Below are 14249 nucleotides of genomic sequence, written 5' to 3'. Positions count from 1 at the left end.
ATCCATGGATGATCCACAATCCGTCTCCACAGCGGCTGGACCCTGACTCGAATTACGATCCTTTGACGTGATGCTACTCGATCGCTTGGTAATCGCGAAGCTCGGTGAAAACCCACGGAAGGCTGGAAACTGGGCCAATTTCCGGGAGGGTGGTTCCAAGTGTTCTTGGTTGGTTCCATGTGGCTGATCTAAATCTGCGCGGCCTCACCAGGAGCTGCCGCTTGAGCCGCATCTGTTGAGAACTTCAACATCAAACATCTCGGATCCATCGCACCGTCTTGTCATGGTTGCCATTGACTTGTTCCTTGACGTCGCGTCGAGGCTTGTGAGATATTCGCCAGTATGCAACACAATTGTCTATCGTGCGAATGGGAGTAGTACTCTCACTGACCCTTGCGGCTTGTTCCGCTATCTGTGATGCACGCCGCTTCCACGCTACTGCTGTCAGTCCAAGCGTGTCGGATTGTCCCTTGTGATCCTTAGGAAGCGTTGCGCGGCGTTGGGCTCCAAAGCAGAGGTCGCAGGCACGCATGGGGTTCCATTCCAGAGCTTTCCAAGGTTGCGATCGAAGAATGAGTCGTCGTGAGCCGCGGGTGACTGCGCGAGGCGAGACGCCGTTAGCACATCAATGAAGCCATGTCGCAAAGATCTGATTCGCGCGGTGGGTGGAAGGTCGCGGAAGAGGCAGTCGACGCCGCAGAGTGACAGCGGGCGGGCTGATATGGTCAATCGGAAACGGGGGTTACGCGATCCGGACGATGTTCGCCGGGTTGGGCAGCCCTGTTCGGGTAAGACTGAATCTAGCTAGCGGCCGCTTTGATGCGCCCGACAGGCCCCCGCGCCATGGTCGTAACCTTGACTTCACCACCTCATACATGAGAAGAGAGGTTTTCTCAAGGCCGCCCACAAACTTGACAATGACCTAATACATGCGACATTCTGCAGTACCCGGACGCTGCTGTCTACGTCAGCAAACAAGTCAGCGTTCGGTGCCACACTGTGGGATCGCTGCAGCCTGGCACTGCCAACATACACTGCCGCGTTCTGGTCATGTTATAGTGACTAGCAACTGCTGCATCGATGGCGAATAGCTGAAACCTGGCTAACAGAACGGTTGTTGGCTTCTTATGGACCCCGCGGGATGTTTCCCTACTAGTCGCGGCCTCAATTCTGAAGCCTCTTCTACTTGTTATATTACTGATCATCGCTGATGCAGGCGCGCTGCATGTCGATGGCAATCGACAGGCGCTCAAACGCGACGTTTCGAGCCGGGATCTGGGGTGAAACGCGGACGAATGCATTCGAGAGCTAGACGCGGTAGTTATTCGAGCAGCGCTGCGCCACTGGCGGTAGCTATGCGCACTCTTTTTCGGTTACAAGGCTTACACACTGTAGGCTCTAGGCAGTCTTTACTTAGACAAGCCGTGGAACTATCGCCTGACGCAGACGTTTATTCGCAATCTATCAACGCATTCTTTGCGTCTCTAAAACTTACAACAACTATAGGCTTATTTTGTGTATTCTGCACCTGTACAAATAGAACACCAAACAGGCGTACCGCCTACGTTGGTCTAAAAGGCTTAAGTTCTTAAGATACTAAGGCATCGTAGCCTCGAGCGTTGCCCTACATTTGACTTAGGACAAGACTAACAAGACTACTCGCTGTCGTTCCCGCGAAGAACGATTTTAATCTTTAATCGATCACGAAGGATACACGTGACATTGATTCTTGGGGGGAACCGAGGGGTGGCTGCGCAAGGCGAGACGCTATGAGCGGATTGATGGAGCCATATCGCAAGGTTGAATTCGCATGATAGGCCGAAGGCTGCGTCGGGACAGGCAGTCACTACCGTAGAGAGGACGGAGGCGTGCCAGGCCGACAGTGGAGAGGCGACCGATACAATGTCCGCGGGGCGCCAAGCATTAGCACTGTTCGGGTTAGGCTACCGAGATTAGTGTCCGCTGTTGCGCCCTGCCCGGGAAGGCGTTCACGCTCCGTGAGCAACTACAACCTCAAAATTATCATGACCTTTGCGGTCTTGGTTATCGAAGCCGCCGGCGCACACGACGATGGCGCAGAGATTTCGACATGCCCCGGCGTCAAACAAGCACTGCAGCCTGATGCCTGCGACGGTCCGGAAGCTACTGTGCCACATTCAGCGGGGGCTCTGTCCTCCAGCCGGCCGACATGTATTGCCTCGTTCGACGCGCGCAACATGTGCAGGAGCATGCGATCGTCGATAGCGAATCATCGCCTCATCGTCCGCAGTATGTCACGTCCACAGGGGTTCGCAAGGCACACACAGTGGGGTCTTCGGCCCGTCGCGTTATCAACCATCATTGCCTCTTTCACCTCCCCGCATCGCTGGGCGCGCCGCATGCCCACAAGGCTCAGCTTGCACTGGTCTGCAACTTCTCGTGCCGTATGCTGGGGTGTAATGCGGGCGGATGCCTCGCAGAAGCGAGACGTGGTAGGCTATCATTCGACTCACCCCGCGCCACCAGCGGCAGCTACGCGCACTCCTGTCAGGCAGTGACAGCTACAATCCTCAGGCTCCAAGCCCTTCGGTGTTCTTAAAAAGTCGATCTGTTTCGTTCTGTGTCTCCGTGTCACACGCAAAATCTATATCCTCCGCGCTTTCATCGATCGCGTATTCTTTGTGCTTATAGCAAACTTCAATCTGCTTCCTTGCTTTATTACCAACACAGGTGGGATGAAACGCCTACAACACCGCAATTATGTCTCTACAATTTCATGAGACGAAGGATCTGTTGGACATCGTCGACAATCTCCGATCACATGGAATCAATGAGTATATCGACCTCCCCGAGATCATCGTATGCGGCGAGCAGTCATCCGGCAAAAGCTCAGTCCTCGAAGCGGTTTCAGGCGTCAAGTTCCCCAGCAAAGATAACTTGTGCACCAGGTTCGCGACGGAGCTTATCCTCCGACGAGGCACAGATGCACCAATCAAGATCAGTATTGTTCCCGGATCGAATGAGAAAGATCGCTCAGAGAACGATCTCGACAAGCTGCGTAACTTCCACTATTCCGGCGCATTGGAAGGCTTCGATCTCGGGCCCGTGATTGAAGAAGCGAAAGCGACGATGGGTATTGCGGAAGGGGATGGCAAGGTATTCAGCTCCGACATCCTTCGCCTGGAGCTATCTGGACCCGACCAACCACATCTGACCTTGGTCGATTTGCCTGGCTTGTTCCAGGCTGGGAGTCGCTCCCAATCAGACGCGGATGCCGAGACCGTGAAGTCGCTTGTACTCTCGTACATGAAGAAGTCACGTAGCATCATACTCGCCGTCGTATCCGCTAAGAATGATTTTAGCAACCAAATCATTACTAGGTATTGTCGCGACATCGATCCACGCGGGGAACGAACCCTTGGGCTGATCACGAAACCGGACACGCTGTACGAAGGATCTGATAGCGAGCGATCCTACTTTGAAGTGGCGCAGAACAAAGACGTTAAATTCCGCTTAGGCTGGCACGTGCTTCGTAACAGGGACTATAACTCCAAGGACTCCACCACAGAAGAACGAGACAAAGTCGAAGCTCTGTTCTTCGAAACTGGTATCTGGAGAGCGCTTCCATCCGACCAGACCGGGGTCCATGCACTCAAGCCGAGACTTAGCAAGATTCTCAGGGACCACATCGTATCCCAGCTACCGGATGTGCTTGCGCAGATCAAAGACGGTATCAAAGAATGTGAGGAGAGATTGAACACCCTAGGCGCATCCAGAGCCGCGCCTCACGAGCAGCGACGTTACCTCTTGCAAGTCAGTCAGTACTTCAGCTCGCTTATCAAAGCTGCCATCGACGGGCAATATTGGGACCCTTTCTTTGGTGAAGCTTCTGCCGATGAGGGCTACAAGAGGCGGTTGCGGGCTTTTCTCCAGAACACCCTGTCAGCTTTCGCGGCGGACATGCGAAAAAAAGGGCACGCTCTCACCATTCTTGACGACGGCCCAACTAAGCCGCCTCACCAAATTTCGCGCGCAGACTACATTGCGTGGGTCACCAAACTACTGGAACGAACCAGAGGCCGAGAACTACCCGGAACATTCGATCCACTTGTTGTCGGGCAACTGTTCCACGATCAGCGAAAGCCATGGGGAGGGCTGATCGATCGTTACTCCGCGACTATCGTACGTGCTGCCCAGTATGTGGCTCGCAGAGCCCTGGGGCACGTCTGTGATGAGCGAACCCTGGGCCTGCTATCAAGGCGGTTCATCCAGCCTCGATTAGAGAAACTGACCACCGCACTCCGTGACAAGATAGCAGAACTCTTGGAGCCTCACCATACCGGTCACCCCATCACGTACAACCATTACTTGACAGAGAATGTTCAGAAAGCGCAGAGCAAACGACGAGCTAGAGCTGTCAAAGCGTACCTGGAGCGGCTATTCGGCGCGGATCACACCGAGAAGGGCAATGTCACTATAACCTTTAACATGGACGCATTATTTGATGCGTTAGTCAGGAAGAGCGAGGCGGACATGGACACGTATGCTAGCTTTACCGCCACCGACTTCATGGAAGCCTACTACAAAGTTGCGCTGAAGAAAATCATCGATGACTTCAGCGTGCTCGCTGTCGAAGCCTGCTTCATCCAGCAGCTCCCCACCTTGTTCTCGCCGGCCGACGTTATTGACCTTGACGAGGCGACAGTGGCTGCTTTGGCGGCGGAGAGCGAAGAATCTTCAAAGGAGAGAGCGCGTTCTAGCGAAAAGCTCAGGGTACTAGAGGATGGGCTTAAGGCTCTTCAAAACGTGCAAGACATCTCGCCTCTTCCACAAGGTGAGCATGCGACATAGCCGTGTGGTGACACATTACCAGGGACTAGATGCTAACGTTAGCAAGAACTTGAATCCGAGTTCTTGCAGCTTGACACAGACTCGGACCGTGAGCAGGCAAGCCCAGAACCATCAGAAGAATTCGAGGAGGAGGATGATGATGTTGTTGAAGATCCGGTGGAAGAAGAAGTCCCGTCGAAAGAAGCCCCTGAAGAGCGTCTGTGGAGGTTTGAGTAATTGCATTTAGTAATATCATTCCAAATAGCTACTGATACCCCTCCGTCCTCGCAGCATGACTAGGTTTCGTCCCCAACCGCATAACCGGACTATTAACAAACTCCTCCAACCCATCATGCGTGAAAAACGTCTGCGCCTTGCTAATCTGCACTTCATTCGCGCCTCTTTTCCAGATACTCTCATCGTAACTTGTGACCGCCTCTTTCAAACTCGCACTCCCATTTGCCACGCTCTTCAACGCTTCAACAAGGCAATGCGCAGAGTAGAACGCGTTATTAGCACCCTGCCCACGGTGAAATGTCATGGCGTGGGCTGCGTCGCCACACAGCGTAACCCTCCCGTCGTGATTATCCCACGGAACCGTCTTCCATATCTTGAGCTGATCGCGCAGCACCGGTGTATCCTCTGGTATCCATTCAATAGCACTTTTATACGGTTCCGCCCATCCATCGCGCTTCACATGCGCTTTAAGCCTTTCCAACCGGCCGTCTTCGTTATCGTGATCTTCAACGTACTTCAGCGGCCACGTAGACAGGATCTGAAACGTCCAGGTACTCGCGTCTTTCTCATCGGGCATATCCAGCACATTTGCGCGGATGTAGTGGCCTTGGGGGTGGATCGCGATGTCGACGAGGGGGTGGAGGTGTTCTTTGATGAAGAGGGCTTGGGAGGCGGTGTAGGAAGCGTTGAAGTTCATTAGGGCGAAGGGGAGGGTGTCCATGGTGCCGGAGTGGGGGAGGAGACAGCGGCGCACTTTTGACATGGCGCCATCAATGCCAATGACAATGTCGCCCTCGTCGGTCGAGCCGTCTTCGAAGTGTACCTTCACTCCGCCACTTTCCGTCGTTTCGTAGTGCGAGAAACTCTTGCTGTACTTAACATCCAACTGTTCCGCTAACAACATGCGCAACCTTCTAATATTAATCTCGCGCGCTTGCGGTATCGGAAATGCGAACGCCTCCTCTCTTGTCTGACCATTATATATAACAATCCTATCTTCGCCGAGCGCGGCGCAATCGACGTACGGGTCGACTTGACATGAGTTGATCTGCGCGCTGAGCTCTTCGGGGATGAGGTCGAAGAGGTAGGGTCGTGCCCAGCCTAATGTGAAGGCCCAGTGACGATGGCGGTACACGTCGGCGCCTTTGTCGTAGATGTTGAAGGAGATGCCTGCTTTCTTGAGGCCGTGGGCGAGCGCGCAACCGGCGGGGCCTTGGTGGGTTAGTAGGGGTCTGTTGTGTAGAGGGGATAGTACATACCGGCGCCGATGACGATGACCTTCAGGCTGGTGTCGACGCTACCCATGTTGGATAAATGCGGTGTGGGGTATGGGGAGTGTGAGGTTGCGACGGTGGAGGCAGGACACGATGACAGGTTTAAGAGACAGTGTGTCGCGGCATCAGCAGTCTTAACATTGCATGCCAGATCGTAGCCATGCTGCAGGGTCGTTCAAGCCGGGCGACATGTGTAAGCTAGCGCAAGAGAGTGGGGGATGCGATGCAGATGCGGCGGATGCGGCGGGCGCCGTTGTTACTAGCGTCCGGCGTCGGTTCTCCTCTTCAGTGCCGTGCCCAGACATCGAACGCAACACAGTTTACGCATGGGCTTAAACGTCTCCGAGAAGTGTAGTCATGAAACGGGTTGGACAATTGCGCTCGACTATACTGACCCTGAGTAGCACCGTCGCGTGTCGCGCCTCCGCTTGGTTAAACTCCAGCATCGACATTCATCCCGACAGCATGACATACTGCAGCCCTGACGATCTCCCTCACAGTCTCCACCTCCTCTTCGTTCCTCGGCGCATACACCATGATCCAGCTCGGCGGTGCCAACCAGGTCACTGGAAAGCGCTGTCCCCAGCCCCTCTTCATCACCAGTCTCGCGTCTTGCGGGCTCACGTATACGTGGAGTGAGTTCTCGGCTGGATGCACGTGCGCGACCTCGTAGAAGATTTTGTGCGCGACGGGGTTGATGGTCTTGACGTCTGGCTTGACGTATATGGCAGGTCCAGTTCCGCCTTCGGTCTTGCTCGGTCGTGTCTCAATGTACTCCGAGTACGCCTTTGTATCCGCAAACTCGCGCATGAGATCGTGAAGAGTCGTGGAAGCAGCAGGTGTGATCTTATCGGGGAACTGGCGTTGTGGCAGCGTCCAGCGTGTAAGTTCTGGTCTACTGCCAACGCGGTCCGGCACCTTCTGAGGATTGATGTAAGACGCGCCCGTATCGGGAATTGGAGATGCATCGAGCAGGTTCTGGCGCGTGTAGAGCAAGTAGAGTCCCCATCGACGGATCTTGATGTAGCCTTGTAATGTTGGAGGCGTGCCACCAGTTCCTGCGGCGACTCAGCAATCGCATTTATTCAGGCTGAGAGGGTCCCGAACCAAAGCTTTGCCAGCTCTTGAAGTCATACCAGAAGGCCAGTCCCGCTGCTGCTAGGCCGGCCAGCACGTATTGGGCGGCCATCTTGAACGGGGCTATGTGGCGATCAATAACAATCTCCTGACAGAATGTCTGGTGAGACAGGGTCGACGTCGCGAGTCTGAGGTTTGCGGTGTTCCGTTTCAAGATGCGGACTTGAAGGTTAATGGGGGCCGCGCGATGTGGGGCGAGTGAGGGACAGGGCTGTCGCGGGCGGGAAGGCTCACGGCGCTAGAAGATCGGATCCCCTCACGCGCGTCCAATGACCCGGCTGCATCCCCGCAACACCTCCGCGACCCATCCACCACCATGTCACGATGCACCAGCAACATCGCGCACGCCAGGCGCAAAGCGTCATTCGCCTTTCACATCGTCTCACATCGCATCCAGGCGACATCACCAAGTCCGCGACGCAGGTGAAGATCTAGAAAGAGTGCTAGCGACTCCAAGGCATCCGCGGTTTCAAACGCTACTATTTCCATCGCCACCTTGAAACATCGCTCGCGGACTCCATAAGACGAGGCAACCAGCCTCTATACCCAGCCAAATGCACACCTCCAAGTGCTGAACAGCCAAATGGTACTCTGCAACTACTGCGCCGCTCAACAGACCCAAAGGGACGCCGCCGAAGCAACGCATCCACGCGCCTTAGCATCTCATCCCCTGCACGCAGCCCAACCCGAAGAATACCTCCGACCCTCAAAACAACGCGAACTATCCATCATCGAAGAAGCGCGGACCGAATCGCTGAAAGCCGAGTCCCTCAACGCAGAGTCGCTCAAAACAGGCCCGCCCACGCCAACCCAGCCGCAGCCCAAAGAGCGCAAGTCGCGAGCGCCGAAGATGTCCATACCACCGCAGCTCCAGCAGCAACTGCGCCTGCTCATCCGCGCAAACCACATCCTGCACCACCACGGCCTCGTCGACGCATTCGGCCACATATCCGTAAGACACCCGCTCAACAAGGAACAATACATCATCGCTGGCTACGACCCCGGCGCCCCAGCGCTCGTCAAGAACATGAGCGACTTTATATCGTATTGGGTGAAGGACTCCTCGCCCGTCGACGCCGACGCGCCGCAGGGATACAGTGAGCGGTATATCCACGGGGAGATACTAAGGAAGTTTCCCAAGGTGAATTGCGTTGTGCACTCGCATTCCGAGGACGTTATCCCTTTTACTGTAGGACACGGCACGATGGAACCGCATCCCGTGCGACCCGTGTTCCACATGGCGGGCTTCATGGGCCTGGGCGGCGCTAAGGTATTCACAATGGACAGTCTACGTGGAACGTCAGCGCCCTCCGAACACGACCTCCTCATCAAAAATGCATCCTTAGGCGCCGCTCTAGCCTCCCGCTTCACCCCCGAGTGTCCCGTTGTACTACAGCACAAGCATGGTTTCACGACGTTCGGTGCTAGCATCGAAGAAGCGGTGTACCGGGCGATATACACGCAGAAAAACTGTATCTTGCTGCAGCGGGCGATTGCGATTGCAGGGGGTGACGCGGAGGGGGTGTCGTATTTGAGTGCGCAGGAGGTCAAGGACTGTGCGGTTATGAATGCGAAGACGTTGGATAAGTCGTTTAGGCTGTGGTTGAGGGAGGTGCAGGTTAATCCGCTGTATGAGAATGAGGAGGGGGAGCCGGAGAAGGCGAGGGTTGGGGGGATGAAGATGTGAGGGGGTGGGGTGAGGTGTAGTCCAGCTGTGAGAGACGCGAAGATAATATGATAGGGGATATAGGACTGAGAAGTCTACATTGCTCTCAAATGTTCCGATCTTCCTGTGAAACGCTAGTGTAGGCTGTAGAGCCTAGATGATTTCGAACTCTTGAAGTTGAACCTGGAAGGCTTCATATGCGACGGGTAGAAGAGTTCCCATACCTACGCGTCTGAATCTGCTTTCACCAACGTGCTCAAGAAGGAGTACCCAGTACAGACAGATTGGGTTCTGCTCGACGTGGTAGACCACATCTCCCTATCGAACATTAGTCTTAGCGCGCAAGTCAGGGGGATTACTTCCTACGACAGTCTGCTCTTCCACGAATGGAGCATCCATTACGGCGAAAGTCTTTGACCAGTCGTAGGCCCTAATAATGCATTTAGGGAAGGGATTGGGATTGGGATCGTCGTCGTCCTGTTCTGACGATGGCGTGTCAAAGTTGAGGTGATTCTGCTCATGGAAATTATCGTCTTGGAGCTCCTCCTCGTTTGGGACTTCCTCCCACTCCGCCTTCTTGCGCTGTTGCTTTGCAAGAAAACACACGTGTGTATATGACTCCGTTGATTTGTTATCAAATCGTACGATCCCCAGAACTGTCTGGTGACAAGCGTCATGCATGTCTTGCGTGATGACATGATGAATATGTTCGCCTCGTCCAACTTCTGTGCCATAGAAAGGGGCGTGAAGTTCTGGCAGGACTCCAAGGTCGAGGTCCTCCACAGTCCATGCGTGGCGTGCGTAGCTTGTAGCCCGCTCTTTAGTACTCAAGTGTCCAAATAAGCGCAGGTCGCCTTCAGGGGTAATCACCAATTCTTCCGGCATGTCATCTGAGTGCTCGAACTTTCCATGAAATCCCCGATTGAAATGGACTGGCCATGCCTTGACATCCTTCGTGGCAATCCAGCTCCATGATGGAATATGAGGCAACTTGCCGTCGTCAAAGTGTGGGCCATCACTCCTCCAAAGGAGCTGAAGTACAAGTCCCTCTTCCCACACACCGTACTCTGGCGTGTATCGATCTTTCCGTGAACTTTGGATCTCTTCGGCCATTCCTTTGATAGCCTTGGGACGATCTGAGGGAACTGTCAGAGCTCTGTTTGTATAGTTCTCTAATAGCTTGAACCAGTCATCGGAGCGGATATATTGAGTGCATGTACGCCCTTCCTCATCTAGCGAAGTTGTCTTGCAGGTCCACGTGATACCATGCGGCATGAACGCGAGGAAACGCCGCGCAAGATAGCGCTCTTGAAGCGTCCACGCCCGTTTCTCAAGAGGACCCGCTTCCAAGTCCTGTCGTCCGTACGATCGCATCATGTTGAATGTTCCTTGTATCTCTCCATTTACGCGATAAGGTAGTCGGAATATTCTTGTTCTGGGACGATTGGTGATGAAGAGACCTTCGGTAGAGTCTTTGGCACCTGAAGCGGCCACGACTACAATCGCATTTCTGTACACACCCCTCATTCTTGCTGCTTCGAAGATCCAATCTTGTTCATCGTCTTGTATGATGCAGAGAGAATCGATCCATACGTATTTGACGCCTATGCCTTGAGAGAACTCCACACAATCTTGGAACGTCTTGGGCAGACTCTCAAATGGAATACCATTCTGATGCGATTCGAGGCTGTTGGACGTTGTGCGGAGTGGACGATTTTCCGTCGAGCCCCAACAATGACTTAGAGCTATGTATCGTTCTTCTCGGCCCCTGCTTTCAACAAGTCGGACTGAAGGCTGCGTGTTCTCCTCACAAATCTGTAGTACACGAGTTGGCATTTTCGCGTCGTTCTCAAGTACGCAGCCATCGTGATCGCCACAGATCCTCAGCCAGTGCTTAGTCAGTTGACATACTTCGTCCATGTGTGACCCAAGAATGGGTGCGCGATCAGTCAAGCTTGCGCACGCAGCGCTGCCTAGATTCTATCATTAGGATCGCGCAAACATTCCAGAACCCGAGTTTCTTACCTGGATTCGCCCACATAGCAAAATCGCATCTACCGATGGTCGTCGCACATATCCGGCTGTATCGCGGTCCCCCAGGGCTCCACCTTCGCCCCATGTCCCAGTCACTTACGAAGTGCTTAGAAACAAAAAACCCCGTCCTATCAGAGTCTGTTGAAATGAGCTTGCAGAATTGGCACATCTCTCGAGTAGTTTTCGTGATGAAAAACGATTCACATGTCGTCTGACTCTCGCCTACATCGTTTCCCAAGATTCTCTCTGTAAGCTTAACACAGAAGTCGCACAGTTCTGTGATATCCTCAATGATCGGGCCCGACGAGTTTAAGGCATCTTCCACGTATTGCAGAGATCGTGCCGCCATTGTAGCAAGCTGTGACGCAAATGGTCAAAGAGCGTGCTTGGTCACATTAAATGCCGGTGAGCGACAGCTGCTGGTGTTGGGATGGACAGGTGAAGCTGACGGATATTCTAGGAGGAAAGGGCAGACCTTGGAGGTCGAATGGATGTTGGTAGGTAGCCGCCGCTAAGCTGACACCGGGACAAGTCCCTCATCTCTGCATGTGGCTGCGTGGGAGCCAATAGGTCATCGTCTTGTAAGCCGAAGGTGCGCTACCAATCACGACTGTTTGCGAAGGCTGCACGGCGAAGAAGATGCGCGCAGCGAACAAGAGGTTGCACTTCTGACTCAGATCGTGTGTTCGCTTGAGGGCTAGAGTAAGGCGTACGTCTGGATCTCAGGAATGCATGTAGCGGCGGCGGGGTGCTGGATGCGTCCCAGGTTGGGGTTGTAGAGCTAGTTGGTGGCATCATTACAAAGTTGGGCGGGGTGAGCGCCACATGTGGCTGTGCCGTGGCGCACTAGCGCATGACGCGCCTGCCCGCATTCCCACCCATTCAACTTTCCTGCGCGACTTGTTTGTTCTGCAACAACGCAACCATACTACGACTCCCCTTACCGTAGTCATTCCACGCCTCTTGCACGCATATATTAGGCGCGCTATACAGAAAGGGCTTTGAAGAGTTGAGGAGATTCGGAAGGTAGGCACTTCCAGGTTGCATTGCCCCTCCGAAGCTTCGGGAAGCAGGCAGGCACTATGTTTAGGCTGCGCAGAACATGACTGACAACTTCTTCTACAGCATACACCACCTCTCTCCATACCGCCATACCCCGATCACGCAGGCATGGCCTCGACCGCGCTCATCGACGCCGACATGGCGCCCACGCTCCAGTCCATCCTCGACCAGAAGACGCTCCGGTGGATATTCGTCGGCGGCAAGGGTGGTGTAGGAAAGACAACAACCTCCTGCTCTCTCGCCATCCAGCTCGCAAAGCACCGCAAGTCGGTCCTCCTCATCTCGACCGACCCCGCCCACAACCTCTCGGATGCCTTCAACCAGAAGTTCGGCAAGGACGCGCGCCTCGTCAACGGCTTCGACAACCTCAGCGCCATGGAGATCGACCCCAACGGCAGTATACAAGACTTGCTGGCGAGCGGGGCGGAGGAGGGCCAAGATCCCATGGCGGGCCTGGGCGGCATGGGCAGCATGATGCAAGATCTGGCCTTTAGCATTCCCGGTGTGGACGAAGCCATGTCCTTTGCCGAAGTGCTCAAGCAGGTCAAGTCCATGTCCTACGAAGTCATCATCTTCGACACGGCGCCCACGGGCCACACGCTGCGCTTCCTCCAATTTCCCACCGTTATGGAGAAGGCCCTCTCTAAGGTCTCGCAACTCTCGCGCCAATTCGGGCCCATGCTCAACTCTTTCCTTGGTGCATCCGGCAGACTACCCAACGGACAAAACATGGACGAGCTGGTTGAGAAGATGGAGAACCTGCGCGAGACCATTGGAGAAGTCAATGGCCAGTTCAAGGACGCCGACCTCACCACCTTTGTGTGTGTCTGCATTCCCGAGTTCCTGAGTCTGTACGAGACGGAGAGGATGATCCAGGAGCTCAACAGCTACGAAATCGACACGCACTCCATCGTCGTAAACCAGCTGCTGTTCCCCAAGGAGGACAACCCCTGCGAGCAGTGCAATGCGCGACGGAAGATGCAGAAGAAGTACCTCGATCAGATCGAAGAGCTCTACGACGAGTTCAACGTGGTCAAGATGCCGCTGTTGGTCGAGGAGGTGCGCGGCAAGGAGAAGCTCGAGAAGTGGGTATTGCACACCGACTCAGGATACCGTGTACTAACAGCGATTCCAGATTCAGTGAGATGCTCGTCAAACCCTTCGTCCCACCGCAGTAGGCCCGTGCCGTGCTCAAACGCGGTAACAAGTAGCCTAGATTTGAGAGCCTCAACCCCTTTGGTACCGCTTTGGGCCTCACGGTACATTTCTCTTTTGCCGATTTCTCGCCGTCTCACCCTTGTACATCTTGCGATACCATGTGGTTCTGCCATTTCGCGTATTTCGCTTTCTTCCCCACACATCACGACTCAAGCAGCACGGAGTTCTGTACCTTTAGCGACTAGCCCCGATCTATCGCAGCCGGTGGAAATGAAAGATTCTGCCAAAGCAGGAAAAAATTTGAAAGCCTCGTTCTCCATATGCGTAACATGCCCGTGGACAGCTGACTTGAAATGCAGCACGCGACTGGGAGGATTCGGAGATATACGTTAGCCGCTGAGCCAGGAACGCCAGTGCCTGGGGTGCATTCAGCCCACCAACGCGATTATTGGGACTGTTGCGCACCCCGCATAAGTACCGTGCACTAGCCCAGAAGGGGGCTGACACCGACGTTTCTTGCTTCTACACCACCACATGAGTTCGGGGTACAAACAGCTTCTGGTCTGCTCCGTGATGTTGCTGTTTAGGTACCTTCCTGTCCACGTTAGCGAAAGCCACGAGGCGCATCTAAGTTGACTACGTCATGCTCTTACCCCGCAACATTCAGCACCACCAAATGAGCGCTCCACCTCCATCACGACAAATACCCGTTTGTCGCGTGCAAGCCAGTTCCGCACGTTCCGGCTTATACAAGCACCGCAGTAGCACATGCTGAGAATGCGCTGACAGCTGAGCGGCAGTGCAACAAGTAAACATAATGCACTCTCCATCCATGACCAGAAAAAGACATCATCCTACTTTCCAATACTCGA

The 14249-nt window shown here is 54.3% G+C and overlaps 6 protein-coding genes across 6 annotated transcripts; 3 read left to right on the top strand and 3 right to left on the bottom strand.

Annotated features, from left to right (window-relative positions):
- Positions 1-2739: 2739 nt before the first annotated feature.
- On the top strand, positions 2740-5046 carry J4E85_001090 (uncharacterized protein; the record flags this gene model as incomplete). The annotated part of the gene is made up of 2 exons (XM_051465378.1): positions 2740-4813; positions 4877-5046. 2 exons carry the CDS (start codon positions 2740-2742, stop codon positions 5044-5046), a joined length of 2244 nt encoding a protein of 747 aa, XP_051331899.1.
- Positions 5047-5074: 28 nt separating this feature from the next.
- On the bottom strand, positions 5075-6351 carry J4E85_001089 (uncharacterized protein; the record flags this gene model as incomplete). The annotated part of the gene is made up of 2 exons (XM_051465377.1): positions 5075-6258; positions 6306-6351. 2 exons carry the CDS (start codon positions 6349-6351, stop codon positions 5075-5077), a joined length of 1230 nt encoding a protein of 409 aa, XP_051331898.1.
- A 401-nt stretch (positions 6352-6752) lies between these two features.
- On the bottom strand, positions 6753-7509 carry J4E85_001088 (uncharacterized protein; the record flags this gene model as incomplete). Its single annotated transcript, XM_051465376.1, has 2 exons — positions 6753-7378; positions 7428-7509. The coding sequence occupies 2 exons, from the start codon at positions 7507-7509 to the stop codon at positions 6753-6755; spliced, it is 708 nt and encodes a 235-aa protein (XP_051331897.1).
- A 531-nt stretch (positions 7510-8040) lies between these two features.
- Positions 8041-9144, top strand: J4E85_001087 (uncharacterized protein; the record flags this gene model as incomplete). Its single annotated transcript, XM_051465375.1, has 1 exon — positions 8041-9144. One exon carries the CDS (start codon positions 8041-8043, stop codon positions 9142-9144), a length of 1104 nt encoding a protein of 367 aa, XP_051331896.1.
- A 297-nt stretch (positions 9145-9441) lies between these two features.
- J4E85_001086 (uncharacterized protein) lies at positions 9442-10500 on the bottom strand (the record flags this gene model as incomplete). Its single annotated transcript, XM_051465374.1, has 2 exons — positions 9442-9705; positions 9769-10500. The coding sequence occupies 2 exons, from the start codon at positions 10498-10500 to the stop codon at positions 9442-9444; spliced, it is 996 nt and encodes a 331-aa protein (XP_051331895.1).
- A 1827-nt stretch (positions 10501-12327) lies between these two features.
- GET3 (Golgi to ER traffic- protein) lies at positions 12328-13397 on the top strand (the record flags this gene model as incomplete). The annotated part of the gene is made up of 2 exons (XM_051465373.1): positions 12328-13304; positions 13355-13397. The coding sequence occupies 2 exons, from the start codon at positions 12328-12330 to the stop codon at positions 13395-13397; spliced, it is 1020 nt and encodes a 339-aa protein (XP_051331894.1).
- Positions 13398-14249: the final 852 nt, after the last annotated feature.

The sequence above is a fragment of the Alternaria conjuncta genome (genome assembly GCF_024043145.1).
Source record: "Alternaria conjuncta strain BMP 0040 chromosome Unknown scaffold_1, whole genome shotgun sequence".
Lineage (NCBI taxonomy): Eukaryota > Fungi > Ascomycota > Dothideomycetes > Pleosporales > Pleosporaceae > Alternaria > Alternaria conjuncta.
Note: the sequence above shows the minus strand (reverse complement) of the source record. Positions and strands in the feature narration are given on the sequence as shown.